General features: G+C 42.5%; 1 protein-coding gene across 1 annotated transcript in view; it reads right to left on the bottom strand.

The window, feature by feature from the left end:
• LAMA3 (laminin subunit alpha 3) overlaps positions 1-26,317 on the bottom strand; it is a 198,997-nt gene that overhangs the window by 155,974 nt on the left and 16,706 nt on the right. Inside the window, exons 3-6 of the mRNA XM_050939774.1 lie at positions 8,372-8,489; positions 7,411-7,529; positions 5,349-5,519; positions 1,969-2,066 (exon numbers count right to left, since the gene is read on the bottom strand). Of these exons, the coding sequence (XP_050795731.1) occupies positions 1,969-2,066; positions 5,349-5,519; positions 7,411-7,529; positions 8,372-8,489 (506 nt within the window). The remainder of the gene's footprint in view (positions 1-1,968; positions 2,067-5,348; positions 5,520-7,410; positions 7,530-8,371; positions 8,490-26,317) is intronic.

Raw genomic sequence — 26,317 nt, 5'->3', positions numbered from 1 at the left:
TCATCCTAGCATTCCTCACAATAGAGTATCTCACTCACACCATTTTGAGCTTTTTAGCACAAATGATTTATAGAGGTCATTTGTAATTGGATTAAATAAACACGGGCTTAAGAAACCTTATCCTGAGAAGGTATTAAACGAGGATGATATGCCATAGTTGCAAATATATCTTATTTTAACTCTTGATCCAAGGCTCAAGCTTGCTGTATTACACTATAGCAAAATGTTTGTTACCGTTACACTCTGGACTCAATTTTTCATTATGTTTCACTAAAAAAACATTATTAGACCTTTATAACATACTACGATGGGGTGACCTTCCCACATCAGCTCTGAGAGAGTTGAATTAGGCCAGGTGAGCCTAATCAGTCAATTAAACTGCAAAAAGGGGAAATGTAAGCTGTGTGGAGGGTGCTAATTAGAAGGAAGCTCACCTGTGAGGGAACAGATGGGACTTCTATAACACCAGGAGGCTGGCATCAGAAGTGGCAGGGACGAAGCTGCAGTTTCTATCCCTGAGGTAAGGGAGAAGGAAGGGGAGACAGAAACCCACAAGGAAGGTTTACCTAATAGGCCTAAGAAAGAGGGGTCTGGCTAGGAAGGCTGGTGAAGGAGAAGCTTAAAGAAGCATGGGAGGAAGTTGTCCAGGGAAGAGAGCAGTAGGGTTGCTGAAGACCTGGACCTTAACTGCTCACTGTAGGGCCCTGGACTGGAACCCAGAGGAGAGGGCAGGCCTAGGTTCCTGGTACTGCTTACAGAGTGAACAGGGAGACTACTTGAGTCACTGTAGGAATAACATAGTCAGGGCTGCAAGTGTGAGGACTGCCTGATACTGCTTGAGCAGAGAGACTTTGAAAGACTCTCCTACAAGGGGAAATCAGTATGACCTGGCTGGAGGGCCGAGTCATGAAGAAGCCATAGCACAGGAGGAGAGCTGCAACTATGGAAGAGAAGAAAAGGGGTGCTGAACTGGGCAGAGCTAATCCCCAGAACTGCTAGAAGAGGGTGCCACCCAGCGGTGAGTACAGTGCCCCATTCACATATCTAAGATCAGAACATCATCTTGTTCATAAAAATAATGCAAACTAAGGACTATTAGAGCATCAGAAATAACCCAAAGTATAAAAATTAACAGTCATCCTCCAAAAGGAAAAATTTTGTTTTCATTTTGACTTCATCCAAGTGCCTATCTAAGGGCTCAGTCCTGTAAGCACTCACTTCAAAGTCTGTGACACTAATGAAGACACTTATGGAATACTTAATGGTATCTACACAAATATATATATTTGAATTGTTTTTTCCCTTGCTACAGAAGGTTGTGCATTTTCCTTGATATTACTATAGTCACCAATTCTAGTCAGAAAAGGTATCACATAAATGGTCAAGGGGATTAGTAATACAATCTAGTGCATTTACTTTCCTGTTGGGATTTTCAACATAGTGACCAAAAGTCCTGATATCTGACTCTGATCTCAGTTATTCTGCTGTAAAGCTGGAGTAACTCCACTGAGAAGCTAGCCCATTATAGAATCATAGGACTGGAAGGGACCTTGAGAGGTCATCTAGTCTGGTCCCCTGCCTCATGGCAGGACTAAGTATTATATGTGGCTGTTTGATGGCTTATGTGAAATAAATTGGTGATCTTGCAGCAGGGTCTCAGTATCCAAAAGAGGTGAGTTTAACACAGCAGTTCCCAAACTTTTTACTAAGGTGACCCAACAACTGAGGTCTAGCAAACCCTCATTTTAATTTTAAAAAGACTTAATGCACACTCTTTTATTGTTAAACTTAATAAACACAGAATACCTCTCAGCATATCTTCATATATGCCTTACCACGCTTTCGCTTTAAAAACATTATATAGAAAACTATAAGACATTCTTATTTTATCATTAAAAATCGTAATTTGAAAATACCTGTGTATTGGTTTATAGTCTGTGAATTGAGCATGCTGCTCAGTTTACTTACTGGTACAGGTTTTCAGCACTTTTTGCATTACAGACTTCTGCATGACCATTGCAAACACATCGTCCACCAATACTGATGTCCTTTATGCTGTAGTAATACTGTAAAACAAATCAAGAGGTATGTGTACATCTTTCCTTTGTCTGTAGGATGGCAGCCACAGTAACATCAGAAAATCATTACTATCTCATTAAGTCTTGCCTGTCAGAATATTAAACAAACATATCCATAAAGGACCAGATCCAGCTTTTCTGAAGTCAACAGCCAAACTCCTACTGACATCCATGTTGCAGGATCAGGCCCAGATTCATTAATCAAAGCCATTTCACACTCTAGGTCAGTGTTACCCACTGAACAGATACCGCACAGACAGTGGTATTTCACCGTTCCCCATGCTGTCCTTATAAAGTGTCTTGGCCAATTCTAGAAGCACAGCCCCTGACAGTAATAGTTCAATCTCCATTCCTAATAAGTTGATGACCTCTCTACTATGTAAGTGCCAGCAATGTTGCCAGTTGTGATGGTGAGCTAGGATTGTGCCAAGGGAACTCTAGGAACTGAACTGAGCCCACCTGCTTGCTTGCAATTATGACTGATGTGACCTAGATTTGAACTAGTGACCGAGAGTTGAAAAGCTTCATATCTCATCACCACTCCCTGCAGTCATCCAGGCAGGGGCAGATACCAATTTAGTTATTTGGACTGACTCAGTGTAAATACCACTATTTATAGTAACTTCTGTGTACATTTAAGAAACTTAAGAGCAGACTCTCCACTCTGCTCAGTGGCAAGGGAAGGCTGCAGGGAGCCTGTTGCAGCTCCCTGATCCTCAGCTGCCTGGCCCCCGTGCAAGTTAAAGTGGCAGCTCTACTTTATACCAGGCACAGCTGAGCTATCTTCCACTGTGTCCTCTCCTCTAGCCCACATCACCCGAGATGTCCTCTCCCTCTCCTTATGCCAAGGGAGGGGAGATGGCTGGCAGAGTGCTCCCTGCATAGGGGGACTCCTTCACTGGTTGGCTACTTGCAGGCTACTTTGTGCTAGATAGGTGCAATAAACAGGCCTTAGTAGACCAGAGAATCCGGTCCATATTTTTATTTCCTGGACTAGTTCTATTTGGATGTACACATTCACATCTAATCACATCTAGTGTGGTTTATTTTTCTTCTTCACACACATACACACATCCTCCCCGTGCTTTCAGTGTCTTGGTCAAAATTAAAAATGGTCCCTGACACTTTCTCTGACAGTATCTCATTGTGTGTTAGCTCCATAATGATTACTTGTAACTCAATCTCTGGTTTCTTCTTACTTTGTGGCATTACACTGGATTAACAGTGTTATGCCCAAATTGTCAGAATTCAAATACCACACTGCTTGTGCTGCAGATAATTTCCAACCGTATGAAATCAATGCATAACTTGAGGAAGTATGGCAGTTGTTTGTACAGAGGGAAGGGGATGGGCTGGCGTGGTTTGATTTATACAATAGATTTAGCACAATGACTCTCTACTAGAATGCTGAACTACTGCTAGTTTTCAAGGGCATCTGATATGGAAAGCCTTGACACTCTCCTGGTCAGCAAGTTAATGAAACATGTTACCTTATGTACCTCTCACCATCAGATTAGACTATTTGATTACATTAGGCTGAAGTTATGGTGTTTGGCAAGCAGCATAACAAGTACTCCATTTATTTTAGTCTGTAAGTAATATCTTAAACAAAATCCTTCAGCTGCACTTAAGTCTTACAATCTTACATAATGTATGTGCCAAGCAACTGGAATGGGTAAGATTTTGTTGTTGTTGTTGTTGAGGAGACCCATACGTCTTTGTACAGTCCCTAGCCAAATGGTACTGACTGGGGCCTTTGGGATCTATTGCAGTATAATTGATAGGTAAATAACCACACTGGATCAAGAAACTCTACAAATTCCAATGCATAGAGATTCTTATGGATTATTCCATCAGAGCGTCTGCCCCTCTCTTATTTCCCCACAGAATGGGCAAGGGACTTCTAAGCTGTGGAATTTCCCAGGGGTACCCAGGGTTCAACACACTTTGCTACCATCTTCTCTTAGTGTGAGCAAAACTTGTCTGTGCCTGCCATGGGTCAGCTCCCCAACTCCACCAGCCATCGGCAGTACGAACATTTCCCCCTAGACCTTGCAGGACTCCCTGTCACCCTACAGGCTAGCAACTGGCACACCCCAACCCTCAATCCAAATTTCTCCCTTGTCCACTGGATAGTCACAGTATTCACAGATTGGCTGCTTCCAAAGAAGCAGTACAACCCAGCTTACGAGTTTCACCTTGGATCACAGCTCTCCTAACACACAGCACTTATATATGTTTATAGTGAAATTAAGTTCATTTAACAAAGAGATTCAAATAATAGCAAGCAGAAGTATTGGAAACAAATGGTTACATATGAAATAAAATCATATCATGCATTCTAGAGATCTGACTTAATTAACTAGATACATTCATGTCTTGTAGAATATTGCTCATCCAAAATCCTTGCAGCACTTTACAGCAAAGTTGGCTGTGACCAATCTTTTATGAGACATTTTGTTATCTATCTCTTAGGGGATAAAGGGAATAGGACCTTCTGATTATGTGAAAGGTGAATCCTCCTGAAGAGCTGGAGTTGCTGGTCATGTGATGTAAGTGAGAAACTGTTATAGGCAAAGATATCACTTGCTAGAATTCAATTTCTGGCACTAAGAAGTGTTTTTCTTTTGTTTGAAAGCATACCCGTCTCTTTTTCTCTTCCTTAGTATCACATAAATCTCTCTTGGTTAACAAAATTATTCTTAGTTTTTAATATAAACCATCTCAGTGCTATTATATTAAAGTTAAGGCATGCATCCCCAGCTGAACTAACAAGTAGTTGTATATTCTGTCTCTTTGAAGACAAGGAACTTGGTTAATTTCTGTGAGTGTCCACTGAGAGCAACTGGGCACTGCAGAAAGATGTCGCTGAGGAACTCAGGAACTGGGGTTCACAGGATGTTACCTGCAAGGCAAGGTTTAGACTGACAGAGACTCAAGGGGTTTGCTGGCAAGGCCAACAGACTGTCATGGCAGGGAGTTGTCACACAGTTTAAGCTCCAGCAAAGCTCTTTTGCTAACACAGAGAGGAAACACAGTAGATTACAGTTCTGGGTGCCCTGAGAGAGCACCACACTCCCCTCTACACAAACCACACAACTTTGATATGTCCCCACTAGCTTCCCTCTGCAAGTGGAGCTGGAGGGGATCATCAGGACCGTATCTTTTTTTGTTCTTGTTTTGCAAACTAAAGACATTTGTGTCATTCCATTCACTGTAATGGAATGAAGGGCAAATGTTCAACATTCATTTGTGAAAAAAGCTACTTACTCTGCGGGTTACAGTGGGGTCGCGTTGAGCTTTGGCTATCAAGTGTCCAAGAAGGGTATTGGTTCTGAGAAAACGCAAGCGGATGTTTGTTGCCTTGGTAAATTCCCTAAGTATGGGAGAATGTGTGAAGTTTTTTGCTCCTGGACGACCATTTACCAAGGATACCACAATCTAATAAAAGAGCAAAGATCTTTTTGTCAAACAGTTAACGTTAGCAGTGTGGAGTCATCCACAGGTTTCGATAATATAAGCATCCAAAAATTTGCAGATTGCTCGTTTCTAACCATGTCTAGTATTCACGGGAGTAAGGTTACAGACTCAGGCCTCTACATTTCAGTGAGAAGTAACTCTTCTATTTACAACAAAATTGAAATGCTTTAAGTATATAATATAAGTGTCTGTAAATGCTAATACAGGCCGTTCCGCTCTGATTTAGCAGGATGCTCCAGTAATCACAGGTTCTATGAAAATTATGATGAAGATATTCACAGCAAACCTGAATATTGAAAAAAATTCCCATTCACTTCAGGCACAATTTACTCGTGTGACACATCCATATAAGAATGGCTTCATGTGTCTTGAATGGATTACATCAGAAAGTACTGAAAAGATACATGCAATTTTACAGAAACCAATAACAATAAGTCAATCCTAATACATTACTAACAGCCAATGATGTTTTACCTAAGTAAGAACTTCAGGATATTGCCCTTTAACCAACATGCATTCATTTTTGGGTTAAGGCACAAAAAATCCTGGAATAAATTTCAGTTAATAGCTACAGTGCCTGAGAGTATCTTCATGTACTTTTGAAAGTGAGTACATGATGTTACTTTAGAATTTCCCTCCACGCAAGAGCAGGTTTGTATAATAATTCAAAACAAATGCTTCAGTGCTCTTATTATGAAAAAGAAATTGATGCCAGGAGCCCAGCAATCATAAATGAACCCTAAATTAACAAATCAGAGTGTGTGTACAACTGAGCAAAAGCTATTTATTTGTTTATAACTGAACAGATTTCAGATACAGTTTATAGTAGCCACTTGGAAACATGTAAGTACATAAAATTGAATCACTGAAGTTTCCAATTACAACACAACTCCTTTAGAAAAAGTCATACACCATTTAATAGGGGATGATGCAACAAGGTTCTAAAGAAATTAATCCAAAAATCCATAGAATTTAATAGAAAATGCTAATCTTTCTGTAAGTTTTCAGACCACTCTGCAGAAGTGTTCATAGACCATTATGAATCAAAATGGGAACACTGGATCCAAACCCCAGAACTTTCAAGAAGTTTGGATCTGGATGCAAGCTTCATCACAAGCCTCTCTTTGTAGTGGCCTGTCACATAACATTCAATTCCAACAACCCTGAATAATGAGGAAGTTTGGATTTTGATCTGACACAGGCCTATCTCCAATAAAAGTGTATGTTGGAAAGAATGATAAATGCAACCACTAATAAACATTCGGATAAAGGGAATATAAATCATATTTCCTAGTGGTAAGAAGCATCTTGCTAAGCCAGAGCAGTGTGTCCTGTGTTAGCTTTTACAGACACACATATTATATTATACATTTACAGCTTTTTTCTTTTTTTAAAATAGAGTTACTGCTCACTGAAATTTAGACGTCTGATTCTGCAACCTTTACTTCCATCAGCAATTCTCATACAATTAGACCCACTGCAGTCATTGTGACTACTCAGAAAACAAAGCCAAAATTTTCATACCTGGATGCCCAAAGTAAGGCACCTAAATTAATTCATGAAGTTAAACAAATGGCATAATTTCAGAGGTTCTGAGCACTCACTTCTCAATGGGAGTTGTGAATGTTCAGCATGTCTATAAATGTTAGGACATTTTCTCAAATGCCTGAATATGGATTTACATACCTGATGGATTTACATAGGCACGTAAGTTTGAAAATTGGCTTAAAAGTTCAGGTTTTATTGAAATAGCAAATGTTTCAGAACAACATACTAATAAGCAAACACTGTATAACACTGTTTATTTCCAATGTGAAAAATTAAATTTCCCAGTCTTCTGAAAAGCACTTACCTCACCATTTTCAAGAGGCACAATTCGAGAATACTCTGTAGTGCAAATAACATCATCATCTCTCCTAATATGAGCACTAACTTTTTTTCCAAAATGTTCCAAACAGTCTGCTTTAGAATCTAGTAAAGTAAGAAATCAATTTTTTTTACATATTAAACATGCATTATTGTGCTAATATAAATCCATAAAGAACTATCCTCACGCTTTCTAATAGATTATCTCCCTGAATCAAACTACATCTCTGTATGAAAACAGAAATATTACTATAGAAAAATGAAAAATATTAAAAGTAAATGAACACATTCTTCTTCACTTTCTGTCCTAAACTGTTGTTAGTGTTTGGCAATGCACTGAAACAGCTTCCCCATATCACTACAGAAACGGCTGCATTGTAGGGTGCTTGTACATATATTCTAGTTTAGGTTTATAAAGAAGACTGGAATCCTGAGGGGGTGAAAGGCACTGTTAAGACATAAACAAGATAAAAGGAAAAATCCCAAGGGCAGTTTTACATTTTTGCAATACTATATTGGGTTTTAATAATGTGTTCTCTACCAGTTTAAATGAAAGTTGTCAGATTAAATCAGTATGCCTTGCTTTGAAAATTTACCTCATCAAAGACTTCTCTCAGTAGAGAGGACTACTAAAGCAGTTCCTTTTATGGTTCTTTGGAAGAAAAATTACTGGCAACAAAACCTGTTTGAGTGTATGTCTCTGGGCTAATTTAATCAAAAAGATTCTAAACTTTCAAACCATGTCATGTTCATTTTGCTGAGGAATGCTAAGAATGGGGCTTTACTGAAGATAACTAGTTAACAGTTATGCCAGACCCTTCCAAACACATCTCACGTTAACATACTTTATTCAGGGAAACCACTAGGTTGATTTTTGTTTCTAAATTCTACAAATGATTAAAACCTCTCTCCTATAAAACTGCAGGGATGCAAGAATTAATACTCACGAGCAAAATATTGCCAAGGTGCATAGGTTCTTCCAAAGTCTACTGATCTTTCTAACACCCAGAGATCTGGGCGAGGAGAATTTGCAAACTTGATAAGGATGTAAGCAACATGGAAGAGCTGGTAACAAAATACATATATACGTGAACATAAGTAATGCTGGAAGTAAACAGCAGACCTTGTTAAGTTGTTTAAAATCAAGTAAATAGAACTGACATTCATTAACAACTTGTCTTTGTAGAACAGCAAGAAAGTAAATTGTTTTCTAGTTCAGTGACCACAAAAAGAACAGGGCAGATTCTCAGCTGGTGAGTTCAGTGGAGCTATACCACTTGGCACTATGGCCCAACACACTGAAAAATCTGCAGTGTGAGTATGCTAAATGCCATCTTTTCTGTATCAAAGTAGCTCAGTCTAGCATATGCTTAACTACATGGATGTGTTAGAGTAACAGAATTCAACAGTGAAAGGCTGGAGATTCAATTAATCAATGAATAGAGCCACAAACTAATCACTGTGCCCCATTCTGATTATCCCATTGCAATACTTGTGTCACGGACACTCAGCATCATCATGATGCAGTCAAGCAAAATCACAATGAAATCCATAAAAACAATGTCAAAACAGCATCTCACATTTACTTTGTAGCTCTCTCTAGCTCCATTCGATGATGAAAGGACTGTCCAGCTCTCTCACTGCACTGACACATCTGCATAATTTGTGCCATGGTAAACCTTACAACTTGCAGAAGCAAGTCTTCCCACAGCCATGTGCATATCCAGGAACACAGGGAGCAGTCATGTGAATGACATTCCACGTACTCTGAGGCTAAAGACAGTTTGAAGAGCTCCTAATAGAGCCTAGTCTCCCCCCAAGACCTCAAGGCGCCTCCTGCATCTTTATAAACACATGTAGCGTGTTAGACCATAGAAGACTTTAAAAAATAATAACAATAAAAAAATAAAAGCGTACTCCCAAACATTATAGCAAAAACAGATTTTCAAAAAAAAAAAAGAAACCTAACTGTGAGCACTTTGGAGGAAACGAAGCAATTCCTGGGAAAGCCAAATGACAGGAAACTTCAATCAAGACTTTACAGTAGACAACAGACTAAATATGAGGTACATCCTGGAAATGTCTTCATTTATTCCAAAGGTTAAATTAAAATACAAAGTACTTCATACTATGGACATGATATTTGTCAGTAAAAAAATACAAACAAAAGATTAAGGCCTGAGACATCTTTTAAAGGAAAACACCATTTAAATGCTACTATCAAGAAGACTGTTCATATCTTTCCACACTATTTTAAGGAAAACTCCACTGTCACATATGTAAATGAAGCTTTGCAACCAACTTTGCAAACAAGTGCATGACCAAGTGCTCTCTACACTAGTGCAGAGTGAGCAAGTGGCAGGTGTAAAATGCTACCCAGCCAAAATGATAACTTATTGTATCCACTTTGAACAGGTGTAACTGACCACACAAGGTGCAGGACAATGGAGAATTGGATCTTACATACAACTGAAAGAATAATTAACAAAGAGGAAGCCACTACCTTAACAATAGCATGACACACTGAAAATGAAGTTCAGCATTTGAATGCCCTAAGGGTATGGCTACACTTACATTTGTGAAGCGCTGGGAGTTACAGCTGTGTTCGTACAGCTGTGCAGGGCCAGCGCTGCAGTGTGGCCACATTTGCAGCACTGTTGGGAGTGGTGCATTGTGGGCAGCTATCCCACAGAGCACCTCGTCCCATTTTGGCACTGTGGCTTATGGGAAGGGGACGGAAGGGTGTGGGTCTTTCCGCTTCCTCTTCCAACGCCCCGTGGTGCTTTGCTACACATTCCAAGCAGTCTGGCGCCATTGTGAGTCTGCAGCACGATTTCTGTTACAAATGGAGCCCGAGCTGCTGAGGACCTTGCTGATGAATCTTGCCAGCACATCACGCATGGCAGTGGAGCTATTCCTTCAGCTGCAAAGTGACAGGGAGGAGTCAGATGATGATATTGATTCGCCTGACGTGCAAGACACTAAATTGCTTGTGGCAGTAATGGACGTGCTCAGCACCGTGGAACGGCGCCTTTGGGCTCGGGAAACGAGCACTGAGTGGTGGGATCACATCGTCCTGCAAGCCTGGGATGACGAGCAGTGGCTGCAGAACTTTCAGATGAGAAAAGCCACTTTCATGGGACTGTGTGCTGAGCTCGTCCCTACCCTGCAGCGCAGGGACACGAGATTGAGAGCTGCCCTGCCAGTGGAGAAGCGGGTGGCTATTGCAGTCTGGAAGCTGGCAACTCCAGACAGCTACCGATCGGTGGCGAACCAGTTTGGAGTGGGAAAGTCGACCGTTGGAATAGTGTTGATGCAAGTTTGCACGGCCATTAATCGCACCCTGCTAAGAAGAACCGTGACTCTGGGGAACATGCAAGACATTGTGGATGGCTTTGCACAAATGAGTTTCCCTAACTGTGGAGGGGCAATAGATGGGACGCATATTCCTATTCTGGCACCACCCCACCTGGCATCCAAGTACATTAATCGGAAGGGGTATTTCTCTGTGGTTCTCCAAGCGCTTGTGGATCTCCGTGGGCGTTTCACTGACATTTACTCAGGATGGCCTGGAAAAGTGCATGATGCACGCATCTTTCGGAACAGTGCCCTGTTCAGGAAGCTGATGGCTGGGACTTTTTTCCCAGACCGCAAGATCACAGTAGGGGACGTCAAAATGCCCATTGTGATCCTTGGAGACCCCGCTTACCCCTTAATGCCATGGCTCATGAAACTGTATACAGGGAAGCTTGATAGGAGCAAGGACCGGTTCAACTACAGGCTGAGCCAGTGCAGAATGACTGTGGAGTGTGCTTTTGGCCATTTAAAGGCGCGCTGGAGGTGTCTCTATGGGAAGCTAGATTTGGGGGAAAGCAGCATCGCCGCTGTTATATCCGCGTGCTGTACCCTCCATAATATTTGTGAAGGGAAGGGTGAAAGATTCAGTGAGGAATGGACCTTCAAGGTTCGACGCCTAGAGGCTGAATTTGCACAGCCAGAGAGCAGGGCTACTAGAGAGGCCCAGCAAAGGGCTTCAAGGATTAGGGATGCCTTAAGGGAGCAATTTGAGGCTGAAAGCCAACAGTAATGTTTGGTGCCTTTGCTGTGCCCGTTTTTCCCTTGGGGTACAGTATTTATCACTTTCTGCAATAATAAAAAATGTTTTATAAGCCAAGAAATCATTTATTCAAAATACAGTAGATAAAAGGGCAGGGGGTAGGCTGGTGGACTGTACATTCAGAGGTTTGAATATGTCCTGCTTGGATTGCTGTTCAATGCCTGCTGCACTTCAGGATTAATATGCTGCATCGTGATGGGAGTTGAGTGCATAGGGTAAGGGTTGTAGTTATCAGGGCTGGTAGGTGAACGTACAGGTGTTGGGGGCAGTTGGTGGTGGTAAGAACCAGGCTGCTGGAGAAAGGTGTTTTGTGAAAACAGTGGGGAACAAGGGAGAGAGCATTGGGAGGGGTGGGGGTTACCACGGTACTGATCTGCCTGCATGGCTACGAGAGACTGCATACAGTCAGTTTGGCAAGCCAGGAGGCTTACCAGCTGCTTTGTGTTTTTCTTGGTAGCCAATTCCTTTCTCCTGCTCTGTGTTTGTCTCTACTCATGCATTTTCTCTCTCCAGTCCTGCAGCCTCTTACTGTCTCTGGCGTACTGATTCATAACTGCTTTGATCAAATCTTCTTTTGATTTTCTAGGATTTTTCCTCAAGTTCTGTAATCTTCGCGCAGGCGGTGATAGGGCTGGATTATTCAAGGACACTTAAAAAAATATAAATAGAAACATTTAATACAGAGGCTACATTGTTTATTATCACAGTGAAGGAGTTTGTAGACTTTTTGTAGCATCATTCCCACTACCTAACATAGCACAGAGAGGCCACGGCAGCGAAGGCATAGGCATGGCGAGCAATGGGGTGAGTGTTTCTGCCGCGACTTCACCTGGGAAGGGGAACTGCCTGAGGGCTGGGGTTTCTGTGCATTGGGGAAAGCAGAGGGCAGACAGTTGGGGACCAGCAGTGGGGAAAGCAGAGGGCAGACAGTTGGGGACCTGCAGTGGGGAAACCAGAGGGCAGACAGTTGGGGACCTGCACTGAACAATCATCACTACATTTTCAACAGTATTTTCTACTGCCAGATATATCACTGCTGCGGGTTACCTGGGAAGAGAGGGAGGGTCTTCTACAGCAATGTGGATTCTGCTCTGGCCCCTATGCAGCTTGCCTGTGTGCAGCAATGGTTCCCCCACCCCTCGCAGCACAGTGGCGCGGACGAGTTAGCCTGACCGGGACAAGGACCACGGTGGCTCTCCCTATAAACTTGCGCAAGCACATTGCCCATGCTCTGGCTGCAACTTTTGAAGAGATTACCGAGGCCGATTACAGAGACGTGATAGAGCAAATCAATGGGCTATTCCACATTTAGGCATGCATGCAGGCAGCCAAAACCCCCACCCTCCTCTCACAAAACATTTCCATCCTAAAAATAAAATCTGCTTACCGGGAACATGCTCCTCTCCTTCCTCTTCACCAACAAGTTCCAGCTGCTGCGACTGGCTAGCCTCCTCCTGGCTTGAGAAGAGCTCCTGGCTGCATGCCTCCTGGGACTCCGGGGTGTCTCCCTCCACCCCAGTAGCCTCACTCTCGGCTTCCTCTACACCCTCCCCCTCTTCTCCCTGCTCTGAACTCTCCATCGTGCTCGTCGGATTGGCAGTGGGGTCACACCCAAGTATGGCATCCAGCTCCTTGTAAAAACGGCAGGTCGTGGGGGCAGCTCCTGAGCAGCGGTTTCCCTCACGGGCTTTGCAATAGGCACTCCGCAGCTCCTTTACTTTTACCCTGCACTGCAATGCGTCCCGTTCTTGGCCCCTTAGCAGCAAGGACTTTGATATCTGCCCACAGGTATCATAATTTCTATGGCTGGAGTGCAGCTGTGACTGCACAGCTTCCTCACCCCAAACACTGATGAGGTCCTGCAGCTAAGAAGTGTTCCACGCTGGGGCTCGTTTGGGGCGTGGAGGCATGGTCACTGATTGATTGATTGATTGATTGCACTCCACACCTAGCTGAGCAAACAGGAAGGGGATTTTAAAATTCCCGGGGCATTTAAAGGGCGGGTCACCTGAGCCCAGGGCAGTGGAGTGTGAAACGATGAGCAGAGTGGCTGAAAAGGTATGCTGGGATACCTCCTAATACCCTGGAGGCTAATAAAAGCACTTTTGGTGTCCACACTTGATGACCGGCGCTGCATCACCAGCGCTGGAATCGCTACACTCCAAGCAGACCAAGTGTACAGCCACTTTGCACTGGCCACTTTCCACTGGCCGTGCTTTGTAAGTGTGGACACAGAGTGAGTTGCAGCGCTGTAACCCCATCACCAGCGCTGAAACTCTCCAGTGTAGCCATGGCCTAAGAAAACGCATGAGATTTTCAAAAGATGCCATATGGTAATGTCTTTTCCTTATTTTTTAAAAAAATACATTGCTGTTAAAAATTATTGTAAAGATGAGTTTGATTACTTTTCAATACAAATTACACAGTTTAAGTGCCTTTTGCTTTTCTCATAAATTCAAGCAATGCTGTTCCTCAGACTATACCATCAGCTTCCATCTGCTCCTGGGAAAGTAACAATAAATGGCAGCTGTAAGTGAGACACAACAGAGACATTCATAATGAAATACTAAGGCCTGAATTCAGCATGGGAGGTAAGTATGAGTCTATTTTGATGTCAACAGGACTATTCACATGATTAAGCTAGACCCATGCAGTGCTTAATTTATGCCAGTGCTTGCCAGGGTTCAGCCACAGCATCTCTAGGTTTGGCAGTTCATAGCCCCCGCAGCACCTGGGCCTTGCTGCATCAATTTGGAAAGTAATACAATTGCAATAGCTCCGGCACCTAATCACTTGAGCCCTGGCATCTATGTCACTATAATTAAGCACTTGACCCATGGTTCAGTGCCTTGCTGAAATGAGGCCTAAAACAGCAACTGTTATTTCTAAAAACAATTTTGAAAGTTCAATATAATTATATATTCTTAGCAAACATTTAACTATCTAAAGTTCTGATCCCACTGACTTCAACAGAAGAAGGATCAGGCCATAAGATATAATACCTAATCAGTATAGCTTTCCTTAAACAGTCTGTCATTCTCTATCAGTAGGATTTTCTTAAGTAAACAACTTTCCTTCAAGTTCCAAAAATTATTTCTTTTGCTTCTTTGTAAGACAAATTTCTGTCATTACAGAAAAAAAAAATCCAATCAGAACTGCTCAGAAACTTATCAACAATGACCCTTTTCCTGAAAACTTTTGGTATGAAACTTTTATCAGTTTCAGCTTCAGAAAGAAAACTTAAAAGATAATTGGATTCAAAAAAACACTGATTTTTTTTAATAAATCAAGAGACAGAGCATGATTAAAATATAAGCTATATTTTAAGTGATTTTTCCCCTCAAAGCTTCTATATTTTATGTCACTTTTCCAGATACTATGTGCTGCCTTTGAAGTAACAGAACATCTGCACAAAATCCAAATACATGGCAGGTGAAAACATGCCACTGCATAATTTCTCTGTATCTATTAAGACATGCTGCCAAAGAGAGATTGAATGAACTTCTAATCTTTCAGCATCTACTGGTTGGAAAGCTCCACAATAAAATGCTACATATCACTCCCATGTCTCGTGGTTTGTTCTGAAACCACACACACAAAGTTGCATTAAAGTGATCAAACGATCAGGGCCGGCTCCAGGCACCAGCCCAGCAAGCAGGTGCTTGGGGCAGCCAAGGGGAAGGGACAGCACATCGGGTTCTTCTGCGACAATTCGGCGGAGGGTCCCTCAGTCCCTCTCAGAGGGAAAGACCTGCCGCTGAAGTGCTGCCGAAGAAGAAAGCAGCATGGTGGAGCTGCTGCTGATCGCAGTTGTGGCTTTTTTTTTCCTTTTTTTTTGTCTTCGCTGCTTGGAGCGGCAAAAACCCTGGAGTCGGCCCTGCAAATGATCTAGCTAAAATCATTTCTGATATCCATAAGCTATCTGCTCTAGAAAAGTATGCTTGAAAAAAGGATGCATGTTTGTCAGTAACCTCACACATTCATTACTCAATAACTAGTTTGAGCTTCTTTCTGTTTAAGACAGGAAATGTGTCCATATCAATACGGGAGGACAAGGATTACAGTGATATGATCAGGTTTCAGAGTGGCAGCTGTGTTAGTCTGTATCAGCAAAAACAACGAGAAGTCCTTGTGGCACCTTAGAGACGAACAAATTTATTTGGGCATAAGCTTTCGTGGCTAGAACCCACTTCATCAGATGCATGGAGTGGAAAATACAGGAGCAGGTATAAATACATGAACAGATGTGAGTCGCCTTTACCAAGTGTGAGGTCAGTCTAATGAGACAATTCAACTGACAGTAGCAAGAACCCATCTGGAGGTTCTAATTAATATCTGAATAGAGGCAAATCCTATAGAAATGAGTTTATAGGGAGAGATTTAAATGAAAAAATGGGGAACAGATTAAAAATCTGTATGATTCAAGCTACTGGATAAATGCAAAGGATTGTTTTATTACTGATAAAGTCTAAATATAATATATAAAAAAGGCTTTAATCATTCAAAATCTTCACGTTCTAAAGATCAGTAGTAGCAAAACTAGGACTTTGAGAGTGAGTTCCATGCACAGGGGTTCCCAAAGTAATAGACCCAGAATGGGAAAAGGTAAGAAAGGGGTATCAAATAGGGTTGCCAACTATTTGCAGAAAACCAAAACACCCCTGCCCCACCTCCTATCCTGCCCCTTCTCTGAGGCCCTGCTCCCCACTCACTCCAGCCTCCCTCTCTCCATTGCTTGCTCTCCCCCATCCTCTCTCACTTGCTCATTTTCATGAGGCTGGGGCAGGGGATTGAGGTGAGAGAGGGGATGACAGCTCTGGCTGGGGGTGTGGGCTCTGGGGTGGGGCCAGAGATGAGGGGTTGGGGTAGTGGTCTAAACTCCTTACCAGCAGACATATGATCTAATTTTATTTGTTGCCTAGAGAATGTGAGAGAGGGAAAAGAGTATGAAGACTTTCTACACATATAGCAGACTACCCAGATAAGGGCCCAATCCTGAAAAATGATGAGTGCCTTTGGGAGGTGCTGAGTGCCTTCAAAAACCAACAAGAATTGAAGCCCTAAGTCAGGAAAGCACTTAAGTATGTATTTAACTTTAAGCACATCCTAGTCCCATTGATTTGAATGGGTGTTAGGCAAATGATTACCTTTACGCATATGTGTAAATACTTTGCTGAATTAGGGCCTCCACCACTACCCAGGAATCATTCTAAAATGAGTCTATTCTTTTAAATTAGTCAATATATGATCCTGTGCATTTTGGTTACTGTTGCCAAATCCTGTGATATTGATATAAATTAAACATCTGGTTTCTTCAGGGATGGAATCAACGTTATTTCCATCATTCTTTGTTAACATCTCAACAAGACCTAAGAGCCACCACTTATCTAAAGTGGTAATTACTACTGCTGGAAATTAGTATTTGCCAAATCCCAAGCCACAAATTTTGCAGCTGAAACTACAGTACAAAAAACCCAACCCTGGGCAAGCTGAACCAGGTTTCTTACCACGTTTGCTTACCCAGAAGTGATGAATTCTAAAACCGAAGTTCCATCTGCCAAAACCACAAGAGATAATTCTTCCCATTAGGATTCAAGTACCCGCATGTGTTTACATTTACAAGACTTAATATACTTTCAACGTTCATGTCATTTTAATACTAGCCAGTCATGCTAGACCAATACAGAGATCCACAAGTAGAAGCAGCTGCTGCAGAAACTGCTTTGGGTTTAAAGCCCCTTTCAGGTAATGGTGTAGATAATGAAGTCAGTGATTGTAAATGACAGCTCCTTACTCCTGCAAAGAACTACAGCACAATAATGTATTTTTTTATTTCTTTGTATGCATTCAGTGTTTGTGAAATGTGCCTGACTGACAACACTAGAGATCCCAATCCTTTGATCACCGAATGGGGATCATATCCCATCAGTAGTGTAAGGTTCACCATACTTTTTGGCCAATGAACCTTCTCCATGTTCCGGAAGAAACACTTCCAGAGGTGAAAGGGTAGTTCAATATCCAGGCCCATTTAGCCGTTGGTCTTCCTGTCGAGACAGCTGACAATTGTGCTATTTAGTGACTATTATAACTATGTAGTTTTTTCATATAGGCACTTTTCCACTGGAAACTGGACTGAGACCAAACTCAATGTACATAATAATTCTTACGTATTGACTATTTCTTCACAGAACAGCAAAGCTATTCATCTGAGTAAGGATTTGTGGGACCGAGCCCACAGGCAGGAGCTAAAACAAATCCTTTTATGAGGGCTCAAATCTGGAGGGACAGGGAGAATGGCAGCCTTGTCAACACTGACAGAAAGCAGGGAGGAGGAGGAGGTTTGGCAGGAAAGATCAGGGGTTCCATTTTGACCATGTTAATTTTAAGATGACAGTGAGATATTCAGGAGATGTCAGTGAGACATGTTGAGATGTAGGACTGGACTGGAGAGAAAGCAGGAGTGGAGACTAGAGGTACAGCTATGAGTCATCATCTTAAAGATGGTAATTAAAGACATGTGAGCGAATGAGATCAAATTCAGATCAGGAGGGGATGAATCACAGGGCTCAGTACAACCCATAGTCGAAGTAAAGGAAGTCCTTCCAAAAAGGATGCAGGAGGAGCCACCTGATAGTTAAGAGGAGAACAGAAGAGGGCAAGGACATGAAAGCAGAGAGAGGACAAGATTTCAAGAAGTATGTAATTGTCATGATGCATGTATTCAAAAATGTCTTTCTGTATATTTTACATGAGAACAATCTCATATCTGCCGACATACACATTTAATGCCAGTGCCAGCAGATAGATTTATGCAACCATGAGAAAAAGAACAGTAATGAAATATTAGAATAGTTTATGAGGTTTTATAATTAAAGTTTTATTGCTTTTAGAAAAACTAAAATCAGCTCCACCTTCAAAAATAGTATATGAGTAAGAGAGGGTTTATTTACATTGATTTATAACTGGTAATTCAGTGCAGTATCTGATATTTATAGTCTTAGTGTGGAATCCATGAAGTCTCTTGGATGCCTAAACCCATATTTAGATGCCTAAGTCCCACACTGAGATGTGCAAAATTCCCACTAAACCCTGTAAGAGCCTAAACTCACTTGGCACTTAAGTTTTTCAAAATAAAAGTTCCCTAGATCCCTAAGTTTCTGCCTCTGGGCACATGCACTGCTGACTCGTTTTAGGCATCTGGATGCCTATCTTTCACCTAGACCCACGAATGATTCACAAACCAGGGGAAGAAAGACAGGCATTCAACCACCTAACGTGCCCGTGGAACTTATCCAGTGGACATGCTTAGAAGGTACTGTCCAGATTGGACTCCATTCAAACTCCAGCCAGAGGAGGAGGTGGTGCCACTGCCCACCTTTTAACTTTTAGTCCAGGGTTCACAGGCACTGGCTTCCTCTGGGTCCCGGGGGTGCCCAACCCCCTGTTCAGCCCCAGGCCCCACCCACACTGACCCCTTCTCCCAAGCCCCCACCCCACCTCTTCCCACTCCCACTCCACTCCAGGCCCTCCCCTACCCCACCCCTTCGCCCAAGCTCCGAACCCCGCTCCACCCCACCTCTTCCCGCCCAATTCTGCCCCCTTCCCCTAGCATGCCCCGTCCCCACTCCTACCCTTTCCCCCTAGTGCCTTCTGCACTCCGCAGAACAGCTGATTGTGGTGTTGAGAGGGGCTGGGAGGGAGGGGGAGGAGTTGATTGGTGGGGCCGCTGGTGGACAGGAGGCGCTGGGGGGGGAGCTGGTTGCCAGTAGGTGCTAAGCACCCACTAATTTTTTTAGTGGGTGTTTAGGGCTGGAGCACCCACAGAGTCCGTGCGTATGCAGTGGTTAGAGTATTTGTCTGGGATGTGGGAGACCCCAGTTTCAATTTCCCCCCCGCAGCACAGAGTGGGAGAAAGGATTGGAAGTGGGGCCTTCCACGTCTCAGGAGAGTGCTCTGACCGCTGAGCTATTCTGATGTGGGGCTCCATCAGTCTTACCTGTTGAAGTTGTTGCACTGTGGATAAATAAATAATGAAAGATTGATTGAAGAAGAGGCATTTGACCCAGGGTCTCCCACTCTCCAGCTGGGTGTCCTACCCACTGAACTATAGGGTCTTTCTCTCTCTCTTTGGCTCAATCACTCTTTATTTATTTATCCAGTGTAACAGGTTCAACAGGAGAGACTGAAGGAGCCCTACATCACAATATCCCAAAACTGAACAGTTAGAGCACTAGTCTAACAGGTGGAAGACTTCATTTCCAATCCTTTCTCTCCATCCTGGATCTCCCACTCCCAGGTAAGAGTTCTAATGACTTGGCTAAGAGTTAGAAGGTGGGTGACACTATCACCAGCCATTTTGCATGGAGCACAGGTGCCTAACTCATTTCCAAAAGAGACTATGTAGGGGCCTAAGCCAAGAGAGGGGTTCCTGCTCATGGAACATTAGCAGAGTGAGGTGCCTATCTCTAAGAAAGGAGAGGGACTTATCATACCTTTGTCTCTCCTGGGCTAGCACAGGCAGGGAGCCACCTAGCATGGTAGCTTTTGTGGATCACGTTCTTAGGTTCCTATCTCTCCTCATTCATTGTATGGGGAGCCTCGGTGCCTAGATCAGTTTTGTGGATCACTATGCTGTTCTTTGATTTTCTAGACACCTGAAAGTTAGATGGTTATAACACTCAACATTGCAACCTCTAAGTCTCTGTAAATAAATGGACCATTCATTATCAGATAGTATCTTTAGTTAGGTCAGCCTGTTTATTTATATTATAACGCTAAGTTAAACTAGAGCTCATGCTTGGTAATGTATATTACTCTAGTACAATCAGACATTGTGAAGTGATCCCAGCAGAACGCTCAAGTGAAGTACAGAAGAATCTCAAGGAGAGGAAAACCAGAGTCACAGACTTACCGGTCAACCGGACACCCTGTGGAACCAGAAGTAATCAATCAGACCACAGCCCAGACCAAAAAACCCTGCAAATACTATACAGTACTGCTTGGGGGAGTTAGCCCTGGGACTAAGGCCTTCAGCCACAGGAGGGTTGGGACTACAGCCAGAGGGGGATGGGAAGGGATCAGGACTCTGGGCAGAGGGTTGGGTGGGAATTCTGATCATCGGGAGCACCAGGGCTCAGAGCTTTATATGTGGAGAGCGTTAGGGCTTTAGGCTTCAGTCCTACAGCTCCACTCCCAGCTTCAGCACCGCAGGGGGTGGGGGTATGCCAGGGCTCAGGGCTTTAGCCCTGAAGAGAGTGCTGGTTTCAGCCCCAGCACTCCCCTCATAGCTAAAGCCCTGAGTCCCGGCACCTCTGCCTCTGCTGGGAAGCCTGCTCCAGCCAGAGTCACTGGACCCATGACACTGTGGAGGTGCTGAGCACTCTGGCCTCCTGCCGATGTTGCTGGGCCCAATCTTGCCAGGAGATGGGGGTGCTGATTCCGCTGGGCCCAATCCTACATGGGAGCTGATGCTGGGCCTGATCCTGCACCACCCCATTTATGCACCCCACACTGCCATGCCTTAGTTACGGCTCTGAGGATGTCACATGGGCCACAGCTATGTGCTGATTGGGCCACAAGTGGCCCATAGGTTGAGAATCACTGCCTTACAGGAAAGAGCCAAGAGTGGAGGGCTGTGGAGTGCCTCCATGCCAACTCTAGGGCCCCTGGTGTTTCTTCTCATACTCCCAGGCAACACAGCTCCTTTGGAAATGTGCTGCCATAACTTCCTCTGCAAGTTGATGCTCCCAGAACCAAGTTTCCCTTACGCAGTGAGAGGCAGGGGATGGGAAAGTTTGTATGATCTTTTCTGCCTAATTGCTGTGGTACTATGAGGCAGTGATGTACAGCCCTGCTCCCAGGCCCCTAAAGTCCCCAACTCTTTTCCATGAGGATACCAACCCCAGAGAGAGCCAGCCAAAGGGGCAATGCTATACAGGAACCTCTACATGTGGGTCTGTGAGAAAGCAATGTGGCCCATTATGTCAATCTGAAAATCCCCCTGCAGGTTCAAGAGAATATAATACTGTTCTTCAGCTGCTGTCCTAATGTTACTTATGGAACTCATCTGTGCTCTTAAAGAGCTGCTACACTCCACACCAGAGCTAGCTGCATTTCCAGGGTGAGTGAATTGATTCCTGCATATCCCTTACTCATTTCACAGAGGAGTTGTGATGCTTAATTATTTTAAAATGCTTTAAAATCTTCACTTGAAAGATGCTATAGATGTGACAATTATTATTTTTTGTGACCTGAATCTTAGAGTCATCAACCAGGCAAATCTCCAATGGGAGCTTCACCTGAGAAAAAAGACTGCAAGACTGGACACTTATTTTACACAGAGCTCTGTGTAAGCTCAAAAGCTTGTCTGTCTTACCAACAGAAGCTGGTCCATCCACATTGCCTTTCTAATACCCAGGAACCAACACAGCTACAACACTGCGAACTACTAATATAAAGTGTCAGAGTTACGAGAAGAGAGATTTAAGAGAAAAGATTTTAAATCGCAACATGTAACCAGATAGCTGATTAACAGTTTCAGCAGAACCTTGCTAATTTGAGCACATAAAAGGTTAGTCACACAGGACACATTCAACCCACAAAAAGTGCCTAATGTAAAAGCACTTCACAAGATTTGCTAAGTTGTGAGTAATGTTTAAATATTTTAAAACCTTCATTATCAGCAGAACTTGTAAAAACCTCAAGTCTTCCAAAGATCATACCACTGGCTTAAGGTTCTTGGTTAGTTTGGGGAAGGTGTGAATACTAATTAACATTAAATTTAGCTGTAAAACTGGATAAAAGCAAAATCATAGTGTAAAACAAGAGCTCAATCTCAGTTGCTGAGCTTTTCTGCTTGTGGTTCTGCCACTGACTTGTGTAATCTTGGGCAAGTCACGCAGATCTGTGACTCAGTTTCCCTTTTTTATAAAATAGGGACCGTAATAGTTTATAGATGTGATGTGAGGTTAATTCATTAATATTTGTGAGGTGCTCGCATACTAAAGGGATTCATACCATAGAAAATAAATACATAACTACTGTATTGCAACGCAGTTACTTGGAGAGATTTCATAACTATTTTCATGGTGCTGTTGGTCTGTTTACAGCCCATATAAGGTAAAGATGTGATAATGGAAAAATAAAATCTGAAAAATGTTTTCCTGATCTGAAGGCAAGTAGGGACCTGATCCCTATTGCTAGAATAGGGCATCATCACATTTGCTGAAGAAATTAGTTTCACCAAGTACTTTAGGGCTACGCTCTCTGCTCATTGGAGAGGACTGTCACACAGCAGTTGCCATGCAGTGATTTTCTGGAAAGTACTCAAGAATAAAAAAAATCCAAGTTCAACATGCAAGATGCAAATTCCTCACTTTTACGAGAATTTATTTCTTGAGATGCCAAATGCTCCAATAATATTCTGAATACAGCAATTAAAAAAAAACCCAGTAAATTGTGCTCAATCTTTTTCTTGGAGATTCAGGTCCACCACAAATCATTTCTCCTCATATATTCTATGCTGTTCTGACCTTTTACTTTGGGGAGATGACTGTGTCTGTGTACATAGGCACACATGCACACAAAGTTCATTCCTGAGGCAATGAGGCCAGCTGAAATCCACAAGAACTCCATTGAAGACTATGGAGTTACTGCAAATATACACAGAGTAAGGGAAAGCAAAATTTGACCCATATGCATCTATGTACAAAGGAATCTCAGCAACATTTTTTGAATTGGTCTTCTAGAGATTTCCCTAGCATTATCACTGACAGATGAACTATAAATCAGCTTTTAACAATGTTTCTCAACATTTTCCATACCATAGATCTATGCTACAATAGAAAAGAGTTTCAGGACTCCTCTCCCATCTAGCCATAAGGGAAGGCACTGACACGTGTCTGTTAACCTCAGGTTAAGAACCTATGGTTTAAAGAAGATATCATATTTTACTTAAAGTGAGAAAAATAGTATTTTGGACATAGCAATCCACTCCATAACATCCATTTACCATATTAGTTTATTTAAAAGATCATTAAATGGAAGAAGTTATATAGCACATTTTGTATTTAGTGCACAAAATCTTACTGGGTCTGGACATTTGAGCATTTACATTACTGTCAATAAAGCACAGTAAAGAGACCAACCATAACTAAGAGCAATGATAAATCTTTTTTAAAATCATTTTTAAATCATTTTAGTTGTCAGACATCCTTTTATCAGCAGCCACCATTATGCTGCTTTTCTGCACCTTCACCTCCTCTTTTTGAGATACTTGGGATAATATTAGAGCAGTGACTGATGGGCTCTCGAAGAGTTTAATCTCATTGGAAGCCAAATCTGAAGACACATCTGCTAAAATTAAGCAACCCAGGGAATCAAGGGCAGATCAATGAACTTCAGCCAGATATTCTGGATTCAAAGGAAAAAAAGACGCAGAAACCAATTTTGAAAGAAACTGGCCTGCTTCAATGAGTAAAAGCAACAGTGAGGTTGCAACAGTGCATATCAGCAAACTTAAAACAAGTTAGGAACAGTCACAGTGTAAGTAGGTATGTTATCAAGAGGGAGAGATTGCCTCAGGTAGCAGCATTACGCTTGTCTTATTTTTCAGGAGAATTGTGATTGATTGGAAAAATATAACTATAATATACCCAGCCAGAAAAGAAAGTATGGCAGGATTTTTGCATTAAGGAGTCTGAAAGCACAAGGGCAGCCCGCACAATAACAAAATGTTACTTTCTGCAGTAGGCAGATTTTGAGATCCTGGAGGGATTTAGACTTTCAAAACCATCTCAGTCTCTTGTGAAATGGAACCAACAGTGGGTGGTTTTCTGTTTTAACCAGCTTTCAAACATTCTCATAGAACAAATATACAGTATAAGAAAAATGTCCTCTGAACAATGACATTAGCATAGGAAATGAGAGACTCCATGGAGAGTCTTAAAATGTATAATAGCAGGAACACAGCACTTGAAAAGCATTTGATATTATGTACAACTCTGCTTCCTCTAACTGTGGGTATTTGATAACCAATTCATAACTGAGCCGCTGTTGTTCCACACATTAATATACTTATTCTTGGTCAATATGATGGGAATGCGGTACAATATGTGCACTTCATCTGCAGGGAGATTTGCACTGTGTTAAAATAAAGGGCAGAACAATTGTCCCCTAGATGGTTAGTCATATTTCCCTCTTCCTTTCAGTATTACAGCCCCCAGTTCTACAACACTTTTAAACAAGCAGATGAGTAATTCAATTGAAACTAATGGGTCTACTCACATGCTTAAAATGAGGCCTGAGCTTATACACCTTGCTGTATTTTGGGCCACAGCCCTTACCATGTCTTCTTCATTAATAGCAGTGTGCCAATGGCCTTTATTAGAATGTTTTATACACATCAGACTGATGTGGAGTAGGTGTGAGGGTATCATGCAAAATATTAAGAGTGAACCTCAAATTCAAATTGATCCTGGAGTTGAAGTTTAATTCATTAAACAGAGAGGAGTGGAACTAAGTCTATAAAGTGGGAAAAGAACCCACCGACCTATCTTACCCCCATGACTACAATCATACCCCACTACCACAAGACCCAAGGCCATCAGCCTATCGGCTCTTGGGGTTCCTTAGTTCCCATGCTAGGGAACGTGGGGCCATCTCTGTCAAGTGTGCTGGAGCAGCAAAGAGAACATAACCTTCTACCCAGAAAACCTTTACTGACTGGGAAATAACAGTAGATATCAAGTAGTCTCTGAAGAGTCTGATGGACAACGAGCACACAGCCTGCATCCTTCCCCCAAAACATGAAGGGAGGGGTGCATCCAACATCTAAAAAAGAAGTGGGGGAGGGATAGCTCAGTGGTCTGAGCATTGGCCTGCTAAACCCAGGGTTGTGAGTTCCCTGAGGGGGCCATTTGGGGATTGATCCTGCTTTGGGCAGGGGGTTGGACTAGATGATCTCTTGAGGTCCCTTCCAACCCTAATAATCTATGATTCTAAGAACATCAGTCAAGCATCTGCCACCAGATTCTCTATAGACAGCAAAGGTTACATAGCAGGCCTGGTGCTTTTAGTAGAAGCAAAGAGCATCTGGGGAATTAGATCCTGTGGTGAGAAATAGGCAGGATGCTTCTTGGGACCTCTGGGGATTGGAGACCTTCAAACACAAGGAGGTTGGTAGATTGCAAACCAAAGGGTAGGGTTCAGTTTGCAAACTACATTACATCACATACAGAATGCTGCAGGGTGCCCAGAACTGGAATCTAACTGTCTCAAAAGGCCACTGTTTGCCTAGTGAGAAAATCTGTTTAAAACCTAACAATATTAAAATAAAGGAAAGAACAAAATTAACAGATATTTCCTACATTCACAAAACTAATTATTGCATTTATATGTTGGAGTCAAAATATCATGTCTGTACCTCAGAAGGTAAAGGAAGCTCACACATCAACATTAGCTGTATGCGTGCTGCTGAATATCATGTTATCAATGTGCAGCCTTAAACTGATGAATTATTAGACAACGTTATCAACAGCAGGCAAAGCAGAAGTCCTAAACTTCCTATGAATATGTCTTCATTGCAGAAGTTTCCAGAGCTCTTACTCAGGTGTTGCTCCTAACCTGGCTCTAGTCCACACACAAAACCCTCATACCCAAGTTTGGTGGTGCTTTCAACTCAAGCTAGCAGCAGATCTGTCTTGGATATAGGTTAAAGACCTAATGAGGCTTTCAGTTAGGCTGGGCATTCACTCACTCTGTGAGGATGCAAGCTAAA

Source organism: Gopherus flavomarginatus, chromosome 2 (assembly GCF_025201925.1).
Source record: "Gopherus flavomarginatus isolate rGopFla2 chromosome 2, rGopFla2.mat.asm, whole genome shotgun sequence".
NCBI lineage: Eukaryota > Metazoa > Chordata > Testudines > Testudinidae > Gopherus > Gopherus flavomarginatus.
The sequence above is the reverse complement of the archived record's forward strand: the minus strand, read 5'-3'. Positions and strand labels throughout refer to the sequence as shown.